At 47.8% G+C, this 23094-nt stretch overlaps 1 protein-coding gene across 2 annotated transcripts in view; it reads right to left on the reverse strand.

Annotated features, from left to right (window-relative positions):
• Positions 1–23094, reverse strand: part of Col23a1 (collagen type XXIII alpha 1 chain) — a 285085-nt gene that overhangs the window by 251353 nt on the left and 10638 nt on the right. For both annotated transcript variants that reach the window (XM_075992728.1, XM_075992729.1), the window contains exon 2: positions 8187–8253. In XM_075992728.1, the coding sequence (XP_075848843.1) occupies positions 8187–8246 (60 nt within the window). In that variant the 5' untranslated portion in view covers positions 8247–8253. The remainder of the gene's footprint in view (positions 1–8186; positions 8254–23094) is intronic.

Consider the following 23094-nt stretch of genomic DNA (forward strand, 5'->3'; position numbering starts at 1 on the left):
CTGGTCCCTACCACTCTCCACGAATGACGACAAATCTCAGACGTCATTTCCACACTGTGCTTGGTGTTTAAAGAGAGTTTACTCTCCACGAGGACTTCCACACGAGTGGGGAATTTCTGCCTCTGACGTCTCTGTTTGTTCCTTCCTGGAAACCGTTCTCCCCAACCCCGGTGCGGTAAGTCCGGCATGCACCATCTGGAGGCCACACACAGCATCCCCACAATGCCGAACAGCCATGTAGAAGACATAAAGAGGCAATGGCAGGGATTATCACTTTCCCAGAAGGTTCCTAAGATTTCCCGGGGAAGTAGAGTCTAACTAGAAACAAGCCCGAAGGGTCAGAAGTGGCAGGCTGTGCTCACGGTCTTCCGGATTCCAGGAGTGTCTGATCCGATGGCTTCCAGCCACGTGATTTCTCTTGCTCCTCGGTCACCCACATGTTCTCACCCATATCCCAGAAGAACATGCTGGGATAACCTGCCAAGCTTTGTTCTTTCCTTCCAGAGCATTCTCAGCCAATCCCTAAGTCTGTATCTCCTCTCTCCTCTCCGTCTCTGGCAGTTACTGGTTGACCACGACTCATCTGAGTTCATCAGGACAACCAACAACTCACTCTTGGGAGGCAGAGGAGAGCTTGTCCCCAGGTGTTTATATGTTCTACCCTGCCATGACCCCATGAAGCAGGTACCCTTAGAAGCCCTATTTTACAGATGAAAAGCTGAAACCTACCCCGGGCATGGCACATGCCTGTAATACTAGAATTCAGAAGCAGAGGCAGAAAGATCAGGAGTTCAAAGTCAGCTTCTACTACAGAGCAAATTTAAAGCCAACCTGGGCTATATAAGAGAGAATCTGTCTCAAAAACCACAAAACAAAATGTAAAAACCTGGAACTCTGAGGTATGGGAAGATAAATGACCTATTTGAGGTCATGGAATTGGTAAATGATGGAAATCAAGCCAGGCAATGTGGACCCAGAGTCTGTATCAACACACTGTCTTCTGGGCAAATTAAAAGGGCAAATGAAGTCATTGGAGGCTTGAAGTGGAGACAATCTTTGGTCACTTTAAGAGCCATCTGGCTGGCTGTCCCTGGAGCAAGTATGAAGGTCACTACAGTCTGTGTTTGCCTAGCTGCATGCATTTTTCTCTTGTTCTGGGAACAGAACCCCAATCTTCCTTGGGAATAGCTACTCTCTCCCATACCATGTTTCTAGCAGTCAAATCTCCCTCATAGCTGCATGGTGTGCATATGTATGTATATGCATGTATGCAGCTGTGTACATGTGTGAACCTGTGTTTATGTGTACATGCCGTGTGCATGTGTGTGCCTGAGTATGTGTGTGCATACATGTATATATGTGTGCACATGTTTATCTGTGCCTGAGTATGTGTGTGCATGTATATATATATGTTTATATGAGTATGTGTGTACATCCATATTTCCAAATCTCATCCTATGAAGAGACCTTCGTGACCTCATTTTACCTTAATTACTTACCTCTAAATATAATTACATTCTGAGGCACAGGGAAGAGTTAAGACTTCAAGTATTAATTGAGGAGTAGTCACAGTTCAGCCTAGAGCACCTCACAATCACCAGTCATGGGGCTGGCGAGGAAGCAGGGTGCTTGTGTGGGGTGCTGAGCAGGACTGCCTAGCTGTGACTATTGGCAGTCACCCTCCTACAGAGTGGGCACCCCCAGGAGAGGCAGCTTGAGAAGGACAGAGAGAAGCGGAGTGATGGGGACAGCCTCTGAGCCAGGCACGCTGGACCCAGATGCATTTCCATCATCGCATTATTCACAAGGGATGCTCGGAATCTGTTGATGCTCTCATGCCCAAAGAGCAGTGAACAAAACAAGGTGGGGGCCTGTTTCCAACCCTACAGGGTAGGCCATGAAGAGTCAACATTCGAACCCAGGGTTTTCAGGCTCTAAGGTGCTGGCCCTGAGCCGTCATGGCCCAGGCCCAGTTCACTGTCAACCTGGTTTGGCTTCTCCACAAACAGAAGGCATCTGTCCTTCCATTACAACCCTACCCCAGATGCTGCAGCAACTCCTGACTCAGGAGAGCCCTCAAAACGAAGCCAAAAAGAAGTCAGAGAACAAAGTGACACAGGCCTTCCTCCCTCCATCACAGGGTGGATGCAGCTTGGTCTGTAGTATAGATTTTTTTATTTATTTATTTATTATTTTTTTTTACTTTCTTTTTTTTTATACTTTTTATTATTTTTTTTATTGATAAAAGGAGAATAAAGAAAAGAAAGAAAAAAAATTTCCACCTCCTCCCAGCCTCCCATTTCCCTCCCCCTCCTCCCATTCTTCTCCCTCTCCTCCCACCCCTCTCCCTTTCCCCCCACTTTTCTCCCCCTCCCTCTCCAGTCCAAAGAGCAGTCAGGGTTCCCTGCACTGTGGTAAGCCCCCAGTTAGTTCCTTGGGCAGCTGAGGATAGGGAACCTGAAATGACCCTATCCTAGAGCAATACTGACGAATATCATGTAGTATAGATTTATAGACTCTGTGAGGATGCAGGATGGGAAACGGGCTGAGTACATCTCAGGACACCTCAGCCTCTTGGCCGTATCCTTGATCAACCAAAAATAAGGCAGCGCTGGCTCTCTGCTATGTAGACTAAGATCATATCCAACAGAAACTTCCAACTCCAGGAAGCAGTACACAGGGTGCAACATATGATCCAATGGTACCACAAAAGCTAGAGAAGTGCTCACTGGCACACAGACAAGACTGACACATGATAATTGGATCCATCCATCTATCTATCTATCTATCTATCTATCTATCTATCTATCTATCTATCTATCTATCTATCTGTCATCTATCTATCTATCTATCTATCTATCTATCATCTATCTATCTATCTATCTATCTATCTATCTATCTATCTATCTATATCTGATCTCTCTTTCTCTGTCTGTCTCTGTCTCTCTCTCTGTCTCTCTCTCTCTCTGTCTCTCTCTCTCCACGTTTATCCACACAGGCTTCATGTAGCCCAAACTGGCTTTGAACTCACTCTGTAGCCAAGGATGACCTTGAACTCCTGACCTTCCTGCCTCTGTCTTTTGAGCGCAGGGATTACAGATGTGCACCACCATACAGGCTTATTTACAACTTTTCAATTTTTACCATAGTGCAAAAAATGCGCCCACACAACCATACTGTTTTCCGCTCTCAAAACCGTACCTGATAAATTCCACGGGTATCCTATACTTTATCATAGAATAGGCTTTCTGTTCGAGAATTTTGCCCAGCTTTAATACATATTTGTGTTCTGAGTATGCTGAAGCTGGGCTAAGCTGTGATGCTTGTAAGGCAATGTACGTTAAGCATATTTTTTAGGCATTTTCAACTTACACTGGGGTTATCAGGAAAGAGCAGAAACTTAAGCTGAGGAACAGCAGTCTATGTAAAGGACCCCTGCCGGCGGCAGGTTCTCTAAAGCTGAAGCCACCAGCCACACATGGTGGTTTAAATGAAAATTAGTTAAAGTAAAATAAAGTTTAAAACCCAGGCCCTCACCTACACAAGTCCCATCTCAAGGGCTCAAAAGTCATGGGTAAGAGCATGTTCCGCTCTTGCAGAGGACCCAGGTCTGTTCCCAGCACCCACATCAGGCAGCTCACAACCACCGATAACTCTTTTTTGAGACAAGGTTTCTCTGTGCATCCCTGATTGTCCTGGAACTCCCATTTTAGACCAGGCTAGCCTTGAACTCACAGAGATGCACCTGCCTCTCAAGTGCTGAGATTAAAGGCGTGCGCCACCACTGCCCACCATGCCTTGTGTTACCCCCTATTCAAAAAATACACATTTTAAAACCTCGACTATATTTAAAAGCACTTGTAAGAAGAGAAGACAGACCTAAGAGTGCAGACAGCCATCAGGTACTGAATAACACAGGGACACCAAGTGGTGGATAAGCAGGTGGGTATGAGAGTCGACAATAGGACTTGCTGACTAGGGACCGCCCACACAGGGTGACGGGCATGCACCTCCATGCTTGCTTTCTTTGGGGGTGATTATTGCCCCCATTTATTTTCATCCCTAGGGTTTTAGCAGCAACATTTGCCTGGTTCGGAAGGCCACACATTCAGGGTGTGTGCAGAATGGCTTCTTCTGAAAGCCCCGAGGAAAGCCAGCGTTTCCTGGCTTGTTATAGCACCATTCCCATCCTTGGCTGTGCTGACACGTGGTCTTTTACTGTGCATCTCTGTGTCTCACATCTTTCCCTCTTGTGTCTCTTCTAAGGGCACAAGGGCCTTGAATTGGACCCACCCTTACCATGGAAGATCTTGCCGCATGATTCTAATCTTAATTATTGCAAACCTCCCCATCTCTGAGATTGTACTTTTCGTATTTTCGACTGCCCACTGCCAACCAAGGTCCACAAACTTTACATGGAAAATTTTAGAAATAAGTAACTCAGGAATGTCAAACTACACACCACTCTTGAGTAGCATGGTGAAGTCTCCCATACATACACAGAGTCTGATCACTACATCGGTTGTCATGGCACCTCAGGGCTGGTACTCAGGTACCCCTTATTTTAGTATTGGCCCTACAGTGCAAGAGCATTGAGCTGGCAATTCAGACATTCCAAGGAAAGCTACAAAGTGCTTCCTTGGGATAAAAAGGAGAGAGTATGATAAGACATTTTGAGAGAGAAAGAGCCCATCCATGTAATCTTTATTAAAATGTATCTGTTATAGTTAATAACTGCTGTTTATCTCTCATTATGTCCAATCTATACGTCAGACTTTACCATAGGTGCGTCTTAGCTAGGGTTATTATTGCTGTGATGAAACACATGACCAAAGACAGCAACACAAACAGTGCAGGGTCCTGGAGGCAGGAGCTGATGCAGAAGCCATGGAGCGGTGCTGCTTACTGGCTTGCTCAGTCTGCTTTCTAACAGAACCCAGGGCCACCAGCCCTGGAATGGCGCCACCCACAACAGGCTGAACCCTCCCCCACCAATCATTAATTAAGGAAATGCTTTATAGCCGGATCTTATAGGGGTATTTTTTCAATTAAGGTCCCCTCCTTTCAGATAACTCTAACTGGCGTCAAGTTGACATAAGACTAGCCAACATAGCATGTATGTGTAGAAAAATGTATACTTATATATATGCAACTATATAGATTCACTATATGTGGAACTGCACACATATGCATGTACATACATACACATAAATGGGGTTTGATATTATCCAAAGCTTCAGGTATCCACTGGGGGTCTTGAAGAGCGTCCTCTACCAGATCAGGACCTGCTGGGCACTGAAAATAACCTATTTCCAAATAAAGTCTCATCCCCAGGAACAAGGCACTAGGATTTGAGGAAACCAGTCAGATACACTATGTCATTTTGTAGGTGGCATGAAGGTCCAAGGGCCCTTTACTCACCAGAAGTCACAGAGCCTGTTCAGCATAGCCCTGAAGGTCCTCCCACAATAGGTCTGGGCATGAGGGCCATCTTCCTGCTTGAAGCCCACCATGGCCCTCGGCGCCTGCACAGCCAGCTCCCAACAGGCAATGCGCCCAACAGGCAGCACACACGTGGTGCCCCTCTCTGGCCCTGCTTATCTGCCTTCCCTCTGCTGGGATCTGACAAAAGCTTAGACTGTTTCCCTGGACCGTGGGAAGGAGCTGGGTGGTGACCTGCCTGTGCCTCGGATCAGATGGGGACCCAAGATACAGAGGGCTCTCTGAGTCTCCAGAGTCCTAAAGTCTTCAGAGCTCTTTGATCAGAGCTTTGAAGAGGGGGAGCGAACTCAGGCCCCTGTGTTGCAGTGAAGGGTTTTTCTGGTCTCAGGCAGCGCATGCCAGAGCACTGGGGCTTTGTACTGATGAAGGACTTGAAAGGCTCCGTGAGAGCCTAGACCGGGGGTGACGAGATAAGGACACAGGGAGGCAGTAGGCCTGAATAAGACAATGCTGCCATATCCCTAGAGCTGCACTGGCTGTGGCATCAAAGCCAGGCACCCTCAGGACAACTGAAGCAGGGCAGTCGAGAGTGGGGTATCCCCCTCACTGCCTCCTCCCCTTCTCCCTATCTCTCTTCCGTATCTGTTAGCAAGCATGGCAGGCAACAGTCTTATGGCAGGCCACACCTACAAATATCAATAATCAAACTTTCACCCAAGGATTTTTTTATTTCACTCTATAAGAGTTTAGAAATCCAAAATGCTGATTGCAAGACTGCAAAGTCTGAAACTATGTCTCATGAACGGCTGTGCCTCCCAGTTTAAAAACACACTTAGAGGGGCTGGGGAAATGGCTCAGTGGTTGTGAGCTCTTGCTAATGTTCTAGAAGACCAGAGTTTGGTTCCCAGAACCCATATAACTCTATCCCCAGGGGATATAATACCCTCTTCTGGCTTCTGCAGTGCTAGGATGCAAACACATACACACACATTAATTTTTTTAAAAAAATCTTAAAAAAACCCATACATATTCACACAAATCACACAAATGTAAAAGGACCCCTTGATATTCATGGAAGAGTCCATCAATGAACCTGTCTCTATAGGGTGCTAAAGTCATTCATATAAAACAGCACTGTATTTGCATGCACATTGCATTATATTTGCATATGTATTATATTTGCATAGGATACATGCATCTTCCTATATATTTAAATCATCTAGAGCTGACCTATAATATACAAGTAGCTGTATATTATAGTTGTTAGGAAATAATGACAGACTATTTTTAACCCCTGTTTGGCTAAATCCCAGGTTAATTCACAGATCAGAGCCCCTGTAGATGGACTATACCGAACACAACCCTTGAAATGAAAGAAGGAAGAAAGATAACCTCATTTTACACCCCTTATAGGTCCTCTGAAAGTTCATTTGTGGCTCTAAATTTTCCCCCATTTAAGTTTAATTTCTGAATCCTGACCTCCAAATGTCACCACAGGCCACGTTATTTTTTCTCTTCAGAACCTCAGTGTCAGCTAAAGACTCAAACTCCACCCTAAAATCTTCCACTGAGTCCAGAGACAGAATTTCTCACCGGATCTGCCTTTGCAGAGGAAGCCCCTAGCCCAGAGACATCGATGGTTTCTCTGGGTACCTTGGAGTAAACTGGGAGATGCTGTGGGGAAAAGGATTTCAGCTCCCCCCTGCTCTGTACCAGTTACAGAAGTCACTGCGCAGGGCTGGGGAGATGGCTCAGCTGATGATGTGCTAGCCGTACAGCACAGGACCTGAGTTCGGATCCCATGTAGAGAGTTCTGTGCGTTAACACTCCCTGCCATCCCAGCGCTGGGGAGGCAGACACAGGTGGGTCCTGGAGCTGCTGGTCAGCCAGCACAGCTTCAAGTTCAGTGAGAGACCCTGTCTCAAGAATGAAGGTGCACGGTGTCTAAAGAGGACACCACCTCCAACCTCTGGCCACCACATACATGAACATAGACGCATGAATGTATACATACACACAAACACAAAGAAAACCTTTCCAACACGAGACACATTGCCATGAGCCTCTCCCTCCCTGGGTCACACAGCATCCTACACAAGACTCAGTCTAACCTTGAAAGCCCACGGCAGAAGCCCCACACCAAACTCTTAGTCGTGGTCATACAGTGTTCCACGGTCTCATTCCCACCATGCATCTGGATGTGAGCCACATGACTGGGGCACTTAGAAGTCCAGGTTTTATCCACGGCCCTCCTAGTCCACACCAGCAAACCAGAGAGACTTGATTAGCCAAATGCCCCAGATTTACTTTCCTGGTCCCATCCTCTTTCGCTACCCAACGCAGCAACAACGAAAACAAACTGCAGGCTCGCCAATTGTCCCCTCCCTGTGCCAATCAGAGCTTGGCACACAGCAATCATGAAGCAGGGAACGAGGCTCCTCTGGTTCATTCTGCAGACTCATTCAGCGGGGCTGCTACTTTCCCGCCTCTCAGCTCTATTTGAAGCCAGCTTTAATACCCCTGGGAGCTCCAGCCACTTGCCTACATGACTGGGGTTTTTGACACACCAGCTGCCAAGGGAAGCCAAGTAGGAAAGGTCCCAGGGTGGTACCCAGAGGGCCACAGCCTGGAGCACCAGACCATCCTCTCAACTGACGGTGACCTCAACATTTTACAACCACAACCAGCGAGAAGGACCAGGCCTTCAAATGTCAGGAGCCAGCAAGGAAGAGAGCATTACCTACCTGGGGGGCAGATGCACTCCGAAGGGGCTTCCCGAACTGTCCGCAGCTTGGCGACTCCATCCAACTTCTGAACCAAGAAGACAAAAAGTTGGGGGAGAAGGGTCAATTGCAGAACAGAGAAGTGGAAAACTCCACAACAGCGCTGAAGGGTCTCCAGTATTTTCCAGAACACTTCTGAAAAGGTCATTAAATTCTACAGGCTGTATTCTAATGAGAAGAAGCAATAGTAAACACTGAACAATTCCGAATATCACCGATGCCTCCTCAACAGAGGATGTCACGTTTCTGCTGGGCTCCATGTTTAAGCACAACAGGAGAAGCAGCAGAGGTGGCTTCCTGCCAGGCAAGGGTCCCTGAAAGGAAGGCATATGGGAGAAACTTTGGGGCAGGGGTAGATTAAAACTGGTCCTCTGGGTGCCCAAGAGCTGTCCTCTCTTCACCCAGGAATCTCCGCAGACCCTCTCTTCCATAGTCTTGGGGTCCTGGCCTAATTCACTATGACATTTTCCTTTCTTCCTTCCCAGGGGGTCCTTGGCCTAGATAATTCGGTTCAGTAGAATTGAACAAAAGTCTCCAAGCATGCCCAGCCCTGTGCTGGACATGGGAGAGAAGAAAAGAAATGCCACAGGGATGGCATGCTGCTGTGGCAACTCACAGGGACAGCTCTGGTGCGCTCACGGCCTGAGCTGACCTCCCGGAAAGTCTTTGGTTGCTGGGAATTGAATCCAGAACCTGCTGCCGGCTAAACACATGCTGCACCACTGAGCTACCCAGCCATGGAACAACTTCTAGGGCCAGAATTAAAAGTCGTCCCAAGAGAGATGTAAGCTTGGAAGAAGCTGGCCCACCCTCTCATCCCAGATGAGCCAGGGCTCAAGTCCTGAAAGGATACAAAGGGTATTAACTCTTTTCTTTCTTTTGAGGTGGGGGGAGGTTAGTTAGGAACCCTAAATGCCAACAAAGTAAAAGCAGTGACCTGCTAACTTGAGTTGTATGGTGCGTTTACCAGTATTAGTATTGGTGCTTCAGGTTCAAACATAAAGGTGCAAATTTAGGAGCTGGAGAGATGGCTCCGTGGTTAAGAGCGCTTGCTGCTCTTACAGAGGGCTCACATCTGGAGACTCACAGCCACCTGTAACCCCTCCTCCAAGGGATCTTCAGACACCTCTGCTCACCTTTGGTGCACACACCAAACAAATACATACACATACTAAAAATAAATCTTTTTTTAAAGGGGAAAAAGTTATTTATTTACTTATTCATTTGTTTATTTATATTTTTGAGGTGTTGGGGATAGAATCCAGACTTATGCTAAAAATACATGCCTCACCACTGAAGGGTACTCTTTCCAGCCTGAGAGGTAATTTTTGTTTTCCGAGACAGGGTTTCTCTGTGTAGTCCTGGCTGTCCTGGAACTCCCTCTATAGACCAGGCTGGCCTGGAACTCACAGAGATCCGCCTGCCTCTGCCTCCCGAGTGCTGGGATTAAAGGCATACGCCACCACCAGTGCCTGGCTCTGAGAGGTAACTTTTAATTCTGCTCTACAGGAAGTGAAAGGGGAGCCAGGGGTGGACGACAAGGTTCTCTGATTGAGCAAACAAACCCAAGCTTCTGGGCCTTCTTTTGGGTCTGTTTTGTGCTTCCTTGTAAAATTCGGAGCTAGCCATGAACCTTTCTGAATCAGTTTAGCAACCCCCGCCCCCAGCCTTAGTGTCTGACCATTCCAGGAATCCTGGTGAGGTTCCTCAGGCTCCATCAGCTTCCAGGTGATGTCTGTGCACCCTGGCCTGTCTTCAGCAAAAGTCCTCTTCCTATCTGGCGAGTTCAGGCAGAGTTCACCTTTGCCTACTGCTCTACTGACTGCCCACCCTGGTCCTTGGCTATAAAACCCCCCTCGCTATGCCTTATTTTGAATTGTTGCTGCCATACAATGCTTTAACAAGGACCCTTTCTTTGTGTGTGTTTGGTGTTTGTGTGCACATGCGTGTGTTTTGCACCCATGTGCGCATGTATAGAAACCAGAGAACAAAACCAGGTATCTTTGCTTTAATTTTCTCACTGAAAAAGCAACTCAATATTTTGATTGGACCAGCTTGCCAGGGAGCCTCGGACACCTCCCACCTTGATGCTGAAGTTACAGGTATGGATGCCACCCAAGACTCCTTTGCATGGGTGATAGAAATCCAGCCTGATGCTTTCATAACAGGCTCTTCATCCAGTGGGCTATCTCTGCAGCCCCCAAACCTTTTTTCTTTAACAGTACCAAGCTGGGATTTCACAGAACACGGGGATCCAATCAAGACCAAGGTGCCTCTGGCTGGAACAGCCCAGGACCAACAGTCTGAGTTTAAACCTATTAGGAACATTCTCAGTGGTCTGGAAGCTATCCTCAAACCTCCTTCTCAGAAGGCTGAGTTGGAGCAGTTGAGGTTAAGGGCAAATACTAGCAAGGGAGAGGAGGGATGCTGGGCAGGCCATGGACATCACACAGCACCAGGACAGCCAAGGAACACTCGAGTGTGGCAGCTTTATCCTCAGTCCGCCTCCTTGGTCTCCCAAGGCCCTTAGTCTGCCCCAGGCATCAGATCCTGGTCTCTGGGCATCAGATTCTCAGCTCCCTGTGGACCTAAACTTCTGCTCTAGTCTAGAGTACCCACGCTAGCCCCTGTGAGCCAGGCTCAAGCCCCAGAAGCCCTATCCCTTAGCAGGAGGCCTGCTCCATCAGGGTCTAAGGCCTGTGTACCGGGACATCCCCTCCTATCCTGGCTGAGTGATGAGTGAGCCCGCACAGAAACTGCAGGCCTGGGCAGGACCTCAGGACTCTTTTTCCGCAGTCTCTGCAGACACTCTACAGTAGTTTCCAAAAGGAAAAAATCCTTTAGCCACAGTAGCTCACTGTGCAGGCAGCTCTCTAAGCTAGATGTAACAGCAGGTCTTCATTCCCTTCTGAACAAAGCATCCGATGTTGGAGATGACCTTTTAACAACGCAGGTCGCACCTGGATTGCTCTCCAATCCAGGGCAAGGGCTGAGGGGCACACGATGACTTTAAAGCTATGCTCATCTTAAAATAAAAACCCACGTGGGAATCACACATGAGAGAAAAGCACTCCTGGCTAAGGCTACCAGGAGTATCCCAGATCATTGGGGTTGAGTTTTTGTGTTGTGTTTTATTCTGCCTCCCTGTACACATTCGTTTTTCTCAATAGGTCATAAACATGCAGTTTTATCTGAGGGTTCTGCCCCCCCTTCCCCCTCCCTCCCTTTCATCCCCCTCCCTCCTTGCCTCAACTCCAGCCCCTCCCCATCGAGGAGTTTGAAAACACAGCTGAACTCCACAGGAAATGTTTGAGTTAGAAACCCAATCCCAAAATCTTTATACTTTTCTCTTTTTAAATTCTAAGAGACTCTTTTGTGTCCGGACTTCTAAAACACGATTTAAAGGCCTCGACTCTTTACGTCCCGTTTTCTGGTCGCACCCCAGCATCTGCATACAATACGGTCCTGGGTTTCCACACGCAAACACAGCCTTCCTTGCACAGCAAATAAAGGATGAACTTCTGAGAACAGGCAAGAAGCTTTGAGAGCATTCCTCTTCAGAAGCCCAGAGAGGAAAACAGGGAGTTTGGAGGCAACTCACAGGGGGAACAATGTATAAGGGGAAAAAAAATCTCAATTTCCCACTGTGATCTGTTGATATGTTTATTAATGGCCTGTAGGAGCTCAAAACGTCTGCTCACATCTCAAATGGTTTTGAATGGATGGGAACCACAGATCAACACACAAGAAAACAATGAGTTTATGGGGTTGGAGAAAAATGGCTCATTGGTTAGGAGCATGAACTGCTTTTCCAGAGGACCTAAGTTTGATTCCAAGTAACCATGTCAGGGAGTCACAACCACCTCTAACTCCAGCTCCAGGAACATTTGATTCTTGCAAGGCACCTGTACTCACCTGTACACACACACACACACACACACACACACACACACACACACACACACACACACACACTTTAAAATCATAAAAATATTTTTTTAAAAAAACAATTGATCTGAACTTGGCATACACCCATAGCCCCAGCTACTCTGCTCCTTTGGGGTATGAGGCAGGAGGATTGCTTGAATCCAGGAATTCTAGACTAGCCTGGACTACACAGTGAGACCCCAGTTCAGAGTTAAAAAGAAAACAATAGTAAGAGTGTGCAATGATTCATTTCGGTGAAATGCCGTAAATGAAACTATAAAACATTCCTATCTTTTGGCTGAAAAATCCCTACTCTAGGGACTTTTCTCCAAAATAAACTCCAAGGAGTAAATCAACAAAAGAAAAAAAAAGTATTTTTGGGTATTAGGAAAGAATGGAGATTCCCTTGATAAAGCCATTACAATCAAGAAACAACATTAGGAAGACGAGTGTAGCAAGGAATCAAGTTTATAACATGGCCTAAGTAGCATCCAAACAGAACCGAACCAAGACTGCAGTAGAGTGCTTATTTAAAGGGTTAATTCTGGATCTGGGCGGACAGTTCAGCTGCACTTGGCATGCACGGATGAGGACTGGCGTTCAGAGCATCATGTAAATGCTGAGTGGACACAGTGGTCCTCCTGTAACCTCAGCTCAAGGGCAGACGGGGGCGGGGAGGGAGGTCACAAGTGGGAGAGCTAAGCTAGCTGGAGTGGTGACCCGTGGCTTCAAGGGACTGCCTCAGTACCTAAAGTGGGGGTACCCAATGTCAATCTGGCTTCCACATGCATGAGAACACATGTGAATACACGCATATTCACACACAGAGAGATATACACACCACTTGCGCACACACACACACACATGCACGCCCCACACGTTATTCTATTCTAGGGATATTCAGAAGAATATTTACCGAGCATACGATTCGATCCTCAACAGTAAAAAAGAAAAAAACCAAGTGTTAGAAGTTCTGTGTTGTTCTGGTGTAGTCCTCTCAGAAGAAAAGAAAAACTTTCAAAGAAGCACAAGAGCCAAGCGGGGCTTCCGAGACTGCCCTGTGGGTGCTTTCTTTGGAGACTGGGTCTCACTATATAGCAACGTCAGCTTGGAACTAGATGTGTAGATCAGGCTAGCCTGGAACTCAGAAGACTCCTCCTGCCTCTGCCCTAAGTGTGGGAAGAAAGGCGTGTGCTACAATGCTCAGTCAATTTCTTTTCTGAGACAGAATTTTGGATAATCAAGGCCTCCAAGTTGAGAAGTAGGTGAGGATGACCTTGAACTCCTGAACCTCCTGCTTCCCCCCCCCCCAAGTGCTGGAATTACAGGCACGCGCCATCACATTCAACTGAAGGGTCTTTTTGATTTTTTTCTTTTAAACAAAGACAAGTCAGTCCACTGCAGGGTTGGTTCAGGTGGAACGCAGGTTCCACAAACAGCAGAATTTGAAGGCCCACCTGGGACCAAACCACATTGCCACATATTTTCTGCCCTCATTTCTCCTTCAAGAGGAGAGATATATACAGGTCCCATCACTGCTAACACCAATGAGGGTGCAGCGTTTCCCCACCCCTCCAAACACGGAGAAGCTGCTGACGCTGACAGTGACGGCAGCACTGAAGTGCCATCATGACTGAAGATTTGTATGCGGCAGGCACTGTACCAACGGTCTTCAAGCCTCCTGGTCACACCTACAGATGGGGGAAATGAGACTAGAGAAAAGTGTCTGATCTAGATCCAAATCGTAGAACCACCTGACTCCAAGCCAAAGCAAGATGACTTCGGCTGCTTCCAAGCAATTTTCATGTCTCCCAAAAGCTGGGCCCTGGGAGTTGTGGGGCAAGTTCAGTTCAGTTGATAAAATGCTTACTATGCAAGCGTAAGTACCTGAGTTCAATCCCCCGCATCCATATAAAAAGCTAGGTGCAGTTCGAGGACATGCTTTCAGTGTAGTACTGGGAAAGCAGAGGCAGGCAGGTTCCCAGAGCTTGTTGGGAAGCCAGTCTGGACAAATCAATGGGCCCCAGGTAGAGCACTTCTATGGAATGACACCTGAGATGGATCTCTGACCTCCATGTACATGTGCATACATGTACATGCATGCACACTCATGCAGCTGTGCTCACACACACGTGCCTCTGAGTATATACCCACACATACACACACACACCCCAAAAACTATTCTGATAGAAACCAGGTCTATGCTTGAGAAAGGCTGACTGAGCAGAAGACACTGAGTACAGGTCACACAGTTGTTGAGTCTGTCTGTCTGGACCACGGGTGAATGTGATTATGTACTGGTTAAAAGCATAGGACTGAACATCAGAGAGCACGGGCTTTAATGGCTGGACAGCAACTGAAACCAGAAGGCACCCAGGAAACCAGAGGATCCCAAGACGGAACACAGGCAGTGACCAACGAATCTAACTATATCACCGTGGCTCCGAGGTCCTCCCTCTTCTGCAGGGATTCATGCCATGAGCCTTGTGGATGCCGAATATTGCAAGCAGTACCAAATCCCACAGAAACAATAGTTTTCTGCACGCACTTGAAAGCTCACCAGATAGAAAAGACTCATACTAACTAACAATAAAGCAGGACAACTATAGCAATATCCCGTAACAAAGCGTGTTAAAAGTGCTGGGCTCTCTCAGAACACTGGGTTGTGCTGTCTTGTCGTTCTCGGGATGCTATCTATATGACACGATACCTAAGTGATGAGACAGCCAAGGAGAATGATCAGGCATTGTGACACAGAGTTAGGTTACTAGTGACCCTCGGACGCTCCTCAGGAGGACAATCGTGTGCTTCAGGTGATTCAGGTCATCGAGCCCTGAAAATGCCAGGTGGGTAGCACAAACGGCATAGATGCAGTGGAGGAAAACACGATTCATATCCTAGAATCAGCGGATGGTGTGAGATTTCACCACTTTACCCAAGCAGCACACAGCTGGAAATGTAGGAGCCGTTTGTTACTGGAGGTTTTTTTAAAATACTCATTATATTCAGACTGTCATTAGTCACGGGCAACTTGAGTCACGGAAAGCAAAACCATGAGGAAAGGAGAATTACTGCATGTTAGGACCTTGGAGAAGGTGAGGGCTGTGGCTGGCACTAGCTACTTTGCAAATTGTAAAGACAAAAGAAATGATACCCAAACCATGTGCTCTGGTCGGCTAAGCTGTTTCTCACAGGGCTGCGGATAAACAGCGCTGAAAGTGTTCTTCATGCATATTAGAGCTCAATAGAAAAGCACATAAACTTGGGGTAACGAGGGGTGGGTTTATTCCTATCCAAGAAGGAGGCTATGAACAAGCAAAGCCAGAAGCGTCTAGTTCAGAGCCAAAGCCATCACTGGGAGGACCATGTCAATTCTGTGAGTCAGCCACAGAGGTCCGCTGCCCTTGAGACAGCCACAGAGATCTGCCAAGGGCCCATCCGGGTAGTAAGGACAGTCCCAGTGAATAGAAGTGGGTGAGGAAACTACCTGGGGTCAGGAGAACTATTAGAAAGGACTACAGGGAACAGCAGCTAGGGAATCACTCAGGGAATCAAAGGATACCGTGTCCAGGTGTAGACACCAGCTCTCCAAAATATGCCACAAAAGGCACCTGGAGGGTCCTGCCTCAGCAAGAGGGGACGATCAAGCTCGGGTTACACTGTGTGCCACAGTTGCACACACAAATATTCCTGTAACATTGCAATGGAGCAAAAACATCCCACCCGTATAGTGACATCATCGCTATGGTCACAGCACACATCTTACATACGTGTCTGCGGTGATACTGACCTGAGCATGCCTATGGAGGCATGCGCAACATATGTTACCGAGGGCCACACTGAACCGCTGTCCCACGCCATCCACATCTGTGTGCACTCCCATGTTGCCACAACAACGAATTCTCTCTATTGGAAACTGAGCTACATTTCTTAATTTTTTTGAAAGGTTATTTTTCCTTGCTTGATTTGAGACAGGCTCTCTAGCCCATGCTGGCCTTGATTTCCCTCAGGGGCTGAGGATGACCTCGAACTTCCTGTCTCCCTGCCTCTACCTCTCAAGAGCTGGAATTACTGACACAATCCATGCTATTCAGTTTACGCAGTGTTGGGGATTGTCCCATACATGCTTGGCAAGCTCTTCTCAGACTGAGCTATCGGCCCAAGACGGCTCAGTAGGTAAAGGGACATGCTCCCAAACCTGATAACTTGAGTCCAACCCTGGGACTCACATGATAAAAGGAGAAAACTGACTCCAGGAAGTTTTCCTCTGACCTCCATACATGTGCCATGGAACTTGAACCCCCTCACACACAGACATACACACGCAGACACAGATACACACACACACACACGAACACACACACATATACTAAAATGTAATTTAAACACACAACCATCGAGCTCCACTCTCAGCCCCTGAAGCTCCATCTTGAGCTATAACAGCGAAACTCATGAATATTTATAGCAACTTTGGAACTCCACCACCCAATAGAAATTACCACCAGGAAAACGGGGTCCAGGATGAGAAAAATCAATTAATCAAAACTCCACAACGGCCACAGATGTTGGGAATAGCACGAAGACATAAGACAGCTACTGCAACTGTGTGCATGTGTTCCAGAAGGGGGAACACCAAAGACGTCACAAAGACCCAAATCACAATCCTGGAGGTGAAAATGGCCATGTCTGAGATGAAGAACACGATGGAGGAATTAATGGCAGATTAACTGCAAAAGAGAAGACCAGTGAAGCTAGGGATAATAGAAAGCATTCGCACTGCACACAGAAAGAAGTTCTTGAAAAAGGAAAACAGAGAAGAGAGGCAGGGACTGTGGGGCTTCGGGAGGCTAACTACATGGAGTGGAGGCACCGGAGGAGAGAGTAGAAAGAAACATTAGAGGAGGCAATGTTCGAGAACGTTTTCTAATTTGATGGAAGCTACAAACCCATTTATCCAAGAATCTCAATAGAACACAGAGTCTGTAGCTGGAGGACGGCAAGATGGCTCAGCAGGCACAAGTGCTTGCTGAACAAGCCTGACAGCTTGAGTTTGATCCCTGGAACCCATGGAGGAAGGAGAGAACAGACTCCCTAAGGTTAGCCTCTGACCTCCGTACCACATGTGTACCACACACCCATGTGCACATATGCACACACACACACACACACACACACACACACACACACACACACATACACACACACTAGGTGGGGGGGTTGTTAGCTAGGTGTGGTGACTCATGTCTGTAATCCCAGCATGTGAGAAGCTGAGGCAGGAGGATTATCAGCATGAGCTAGAGTTGCATCCTGTGTCAAAACAAAAACAATTACAACAAAAAAATATCATAATCAGATTGCTTCAAATCAATAATAAGGAGAAAGTCTTGAAAAATAGTGGGTGGAGGGAGCATATAGGATGTGGTTCTCAGAATTCTCACATACTGTTGACAAGAATGTAAAGTGAGCCAGGTGGCGGCGGCACATACCTTTAATCTAGCACTTAGGAAGCAGAGGCAGGTGGATCTCTGTGAATTTGAAGCCCGCCTGATCTACAAAGTGAGTTCCAGGACAGCCAGGGCTGTTACACAGAGAAACCATCTCAAAAAACAAACCAACAAATAAACAAACAAAACCAAAACAAAATGCGAGGTGAAACAGCTCTGAACAATTCAGTAGTTTCTTAACCTGTGAGCCAGGGGTGGTAGGAGGTGTCTAGTTCCAGCACTCAGGAGGCTAGGCCTGGAGCATTGCCATGAGTTCAAGTCCACTCCAGGCTACATAGAAAGTCCTAGGCCAACCTGGCTTAAAGAGTGAAGTCCTGGCTGGACATGATGGCTCACACTTCTAATCCCAGCACCCAGGCAGGAAGATCATGGTGAGCTGAAAGCTGGACCGGGCTACACATGAGTTGAGGCTAGCCTGGGCTATGGTGTAAGATCCTGTCTCAAAATACAAACCAAAACAAGGGCCAGCAAGATGGCTCACTAAGGAAAGGTGTCTGCGGTCCAGCCTACCACCCTGAGCTCAGTCCCCAGGACCTACAAGGTGGAAGGACAGATCCCACCCCTGCAAGTTGTCCTTTGACTTCAACATGCCCACGCACCCACACATCATACACATACTAAATAAAGGAGTGGTTTTTTAAAAAAGAACTAAACCTAATCAAAAGTAACAGAAATCCAGTGATTCTTGATGGGCTGGCAAAGGGATGGAAAGAAGAAACATCAAGCAAGCATGAAGAAATTTGGAGGGCAACAGCTATAGGCAAGAACTTGATTGTTGGAAAGGTCCCAAGCCTGCAAATGTATCTAAATGTATCAAGCTGTATAACTTAAGTGAACGTCCTTGTAGGTCAATCACAAATGAAGGCAAACAACAATGAAAAAGTTCCAGGTCCTCACTTCCAAAGGCTTTGTTGATTTGGGGGACCATAGGCAGGTGTTCTGGGGTCAGCGAACATCTCGCTGAGCTTCAGGTACCCACTCCCCTACAACCCCCAGAAACAGGTAAAACCTCCCTACAAAGGCAAACAGGAACTGGAGAGCGGCTGGGCTGGCCCAGGCGTTTGGCAGAGCTGCCAGACTCTTCTGGAAGGAATGTGGCTTTAATCAGTGACTCCCATCAGCTCGCCGAGCCACTCTCTTCCAAACCACATGAGCAGGCAGATTTCCTGAAGACTGCCGTTTCAAAGTGCACGCTAATGTATTGAAAGGGGTGGTCTACAAACAAAACCCAGTTCCTTGGGAACCCTCCGTTCGTGTTCCTATTCATTCGCTTGCTGGGCACGCAACACGTCCCATTGGACCCACTGTGAGGGTTCCTCACATGGAGCTGACAGGAAGAGATCCCTTCTGAGGCCCTCCTGCTGGATAGAGGTTTCTACCACAGCTTTTGGCTGCATGAGGAGACCCCTCAGGGTTCTGGGAGACAGACAGGCTAAGCCTCTTCCACATGAGAGTCAGGGTCTCTACTGTCTCGGGCGCTTGTCAGACCCTGCCTAAAACTAAGCATCCGCTCTCTGCTTCCAGCTCACCACAGCGTCTGCATCCAAGCAGGTAGTGTGCAGTGGCTGAGGACAGTTATAAATGCGGCTGAACATGAAACTACCAAGTTTACTTAAAACATTAGAACCCGAGGAGGTGACCCAGGGGTAAAATGTTTGCCCTGCAAGGATGAAGACTTGGCTTTGGTTCCCCAGAGCTCACGAAAACCCAGGAATGAAGGCGTGAGATGGGAATCCCAGCACTGGGGAGGAGACAAGATGGTCTCTAGGGTTTGAGGTCTCTAACCTAACCTGATTTCTAGGCTCAGGGGAAAGCTTGTCAGCAGAGAAAGGTGGTCACACAGTTTGATGATTAGCCTGAGACACACACGATAGAAGAGAATAAATTCTTGCTAGTTATAAACAAATAAATAAAGATTTGTTTTTTTTTACCCACTCAGAGCCATCTTGATGGCCTGAAATCTAATTTTAATTTAAAAACATATAGAGAGTGACTGAGGAAGGCAGCTGACATCAGTTTCCAGCATGTGTGTGCGTGCACACACACACGTGCATTCACACCTTTACATGCATGTATACATGTAAAAACGTGTTTTTCTGTAAATCAATGACATAGTTTTGGAGCATAACCTCTGTAGATGACACATCATGTCGCAATGCTTTGGGATGAACACACCTGATAGTTCCCTTTCACACATCAAACTCGAATTTGATGACACCATGGGCTAACTGGTGTTCCCATCAAATTTCTATGATGAAGTCCTGATCCCCAGTAGCTCAGAATGTGCCTGAGACCCCAATTTGAGAGATAATTGAGGCAAAATGAAGTGGACACAAGAGTAGACCCTGACCCAAGAGGTCAGTGTCCTAATAAGAGGGGACCAAGACACAGACACACAATGCGGGAAGCTGACAGGCAGATACAGCAACAACACGGCCATGTGCAAGCCAAGAGCAGCCTCAGAAGAGACCAGCCCTGTCAACACCGTGAGGCCAGACTTCTGGTCGCCAGAGTTAAGAGAAAATCCATTCCTGCTACTCAAGCCACCCAGCCAGTGGTGCTTAGTCATGGCAGCTTAGCACACTAATGCCCACCAGGTCTCACAGACAACCCCGTCCTGACTCTGCTCCTCCAGACTGCCCACCAGAACCTACGTGGACTAAATACAGGGGCGGCAAGGAGTCTGCCAGGACCAGGGAGCAGGGCCAAGTGAGGCCCCAGAGAACAGCTAGTGAGCTCCCCAAAAGGTCTTCTGCACTAGACATTAGCAGTCCTGTAAGGCAGGAGGTGAGGGTCTGGCTTCCCTGCACCCTGCTGGAGTAAACCTAAGAGAGCCCCCTGCATCCCACAGGGATCCAGTGAGGCAGGTTTTGCCGCCCTTTTCTCAGCAGAGCAAGTTGGGGCCTAGAAGAGCCAGTTGTAATTCCCACAAAGGAGCTACACTGTAGAGAGCTGCGTGGAGCGGCGCCTGATGGTGCTGGCTCCCACCCTCCGCCATCCCGAAAGCGAGTGTTCTCTGTGATAATCAACTCCTAATCACGCCATGATTGTCAGCTGCTTGCATATGCGTGGACCTATGGGCAGTGCCCACCTGGCAATCCGGGGTTGGCGGCCCGTGCCTTTCTAAGGGCTGGGAGAGGTTTGCCCGGGGGGGGGGGCGGGAGAAAAAGAGAGGGAGAGAAAGAGAACAAGGTCCTGAATAAACTGCATGCAAGAAGAGCTCCGGTGTCGCGTCTTCCTTGCTGGCCGAGGCGGGCGCAACACTACACAGTGCCCACTGTGGGGGGGTTCTTGGAAGAACCTAGGTAGAAAAGTTTCTACCAAAGAGCACAGGCTAGCTGGTCCCATGTGGGCACATGATAGTCACTCTGCTGGATTCCTTTGCAGGTCCCCACATGTGGGTTCATGCAGACCAACTCGCACCGAACCCACATATCTGCACAAACTCTCACATCCATGCATGTGTGCACTTATGCACACACATGCAGAAATATAGCCACACTCACATGCCAGCATGCACACTCACCTACAGTCTCACACATACAGGCAAGTACTCACACAATACACGGATCCACATGCATGCATATGGTCACACACAGGCATGCGCTCCACTCACACGTACATGCTGGTGCATATCTACACACCCAGGTACACACACACAGACACACGCTCATAAGCACAGACAGATTTGCTCCTTTATATCGTGTCTCACATGTTACTAGCCTGCTGCCACCAAGGGAATGCCCTTCATGGCCTGTACCACAACTTGGGTCTGAGGACAAGACACCAGGGACCACAGCAGACCTTCACCACACAAAAGGTAGCTACACAAACGCACAGACCCTGCCTTCTTGGTGGGGCGTTTTTTTCCCCTGGAGGACCAAACTCAAGTCAATTTTATTTAAATTGTTTCTTTTTTTAAAAAAAAAAAAACAGACTGCATTCTAATTGTTTTATGATTTGTTTCACAACTCAAAGTTGGAAATAAATCCCACGTTGGATGTTCACACTGCCCATCTGAAAGCACCCCCGCCTGGCCCCTCGGCCCAGATTTCCTGGCTACATCAGGGAAATGAATTCTCTCATTTACAAATGTGAATTGAAGCAGATGTGCGAAGCCTTCGGTCCCCCAGGTTTATCACGAGCACTTAGGCGTGCGTGTGCTGCACTGTGCAGCCGCAGAACCAGGCTGACTTAGCAATCAGAGCAAACGCACTGGGCTTTCGCCCGTCACAGTGACAAATGCATAGTTCTTTCCATGAGTGCTTGGGCTTTTATTTTTGGTCATAAATACGACTTTTTAATTACGTGGGAAGTCTCTCCTCCTGCGCAAACGAGAAACCCAGAAAAATGGGGTCATGAGATCAGGGCTGTGTTTGCCGTCTTTCTACTACCAAGCAACGAGCCTCGGCCCTGGGGACTCAAAACCTAAAGGTGTGTTAATATATGTGCATATATATTTTTGCATTGTATGGCTTTAATAGGATAGCAGGATCACAGTGTTAAGGGAGTTTGTATTGTACTTTGCTTTGCTTGGGGCATTTTGAATCAAAGTCTCACTGTGAATACATACACGGGAATCCATCTACCCTCAAACTATGCTGCCTCAGCCTCCCGAGTACTGGGATGTGTACCACTATGCCCAGCTAACAGTTAGCCAGCAGGCCTACATGGCCATTCTTTCTGGGTTCAATAAAGAAGGCATTCTGGGCACGGAGTGCTCTGTGCTCACAATGCACAGAGTGCTTCCCACTTTACTCCCACGGAAACCATGCCAGGCAGGCACTACCATTCCTGCTTAACAGACGAAGTTTAGAAAAACAGTCAGTTACCCAAAGTCACCACGCTGGGAAACGGCAGAGCTGGCATGGGGACCTGGGGTCTGCTTAAGGCTAACGTCTTCCATATACCCATCACTTACAGATGTCTGCAAAGTGTGTACACCAGCAGAACAGGCTGCTGTCCCTGCTACTCCGCACTCAATGGTGGCTCCCCACAGGTAGGTCAAAGGGCTGGGCAAAGGGCAGGAGGCAAGAAGTCTGGGGGATGGGTTCAGAAGTACACGCTCAGATGTTCAGATGTCACTGCTCCTCTCGGTGAGGATGACTCTTTCCTCCCCGAATGGAAGGAACAGAGGCCACCGGAGATGCTAGTGAGAAGCTGGAAGCCAGCCATGCAAAACCATCCACTCAGGTGGGCCTCTAAAGAGGCCAGAGTGTAGTCTGGTGGTGGAGCAACTGCCCATAATGAGAGACGCCTCAGTTCCATCTCCAGCAGCGCCAGAAAATCGTGGGTTGTCGGAGGGAGGGAGGGAGGAAGGGAGGGAAAGAGAGGGCCTCAGTTGCCTTTCTCTAGGCCATGCGCTGCCGTGACTTTCTGTAAACTACATCTGTAAACCTAGTTCTTTCCCCAGCGGTTCGTGCTAAGTCCCCAAATAT

This window comes from Microtus pennsylvanicus, chromosome 11, assembly GCF_037038515.1.
Source record: "Microtus pennsylvanicus isolate mMicPen1 chromosome 11, mMicPen1.hap1, whole genome shotgun sequence".
NCBI lineage: Eukaryota > Metazoa > Chordata > Mammalia > Rodentia > Cricetidae > Microtus > Microtus pennsylvanicus.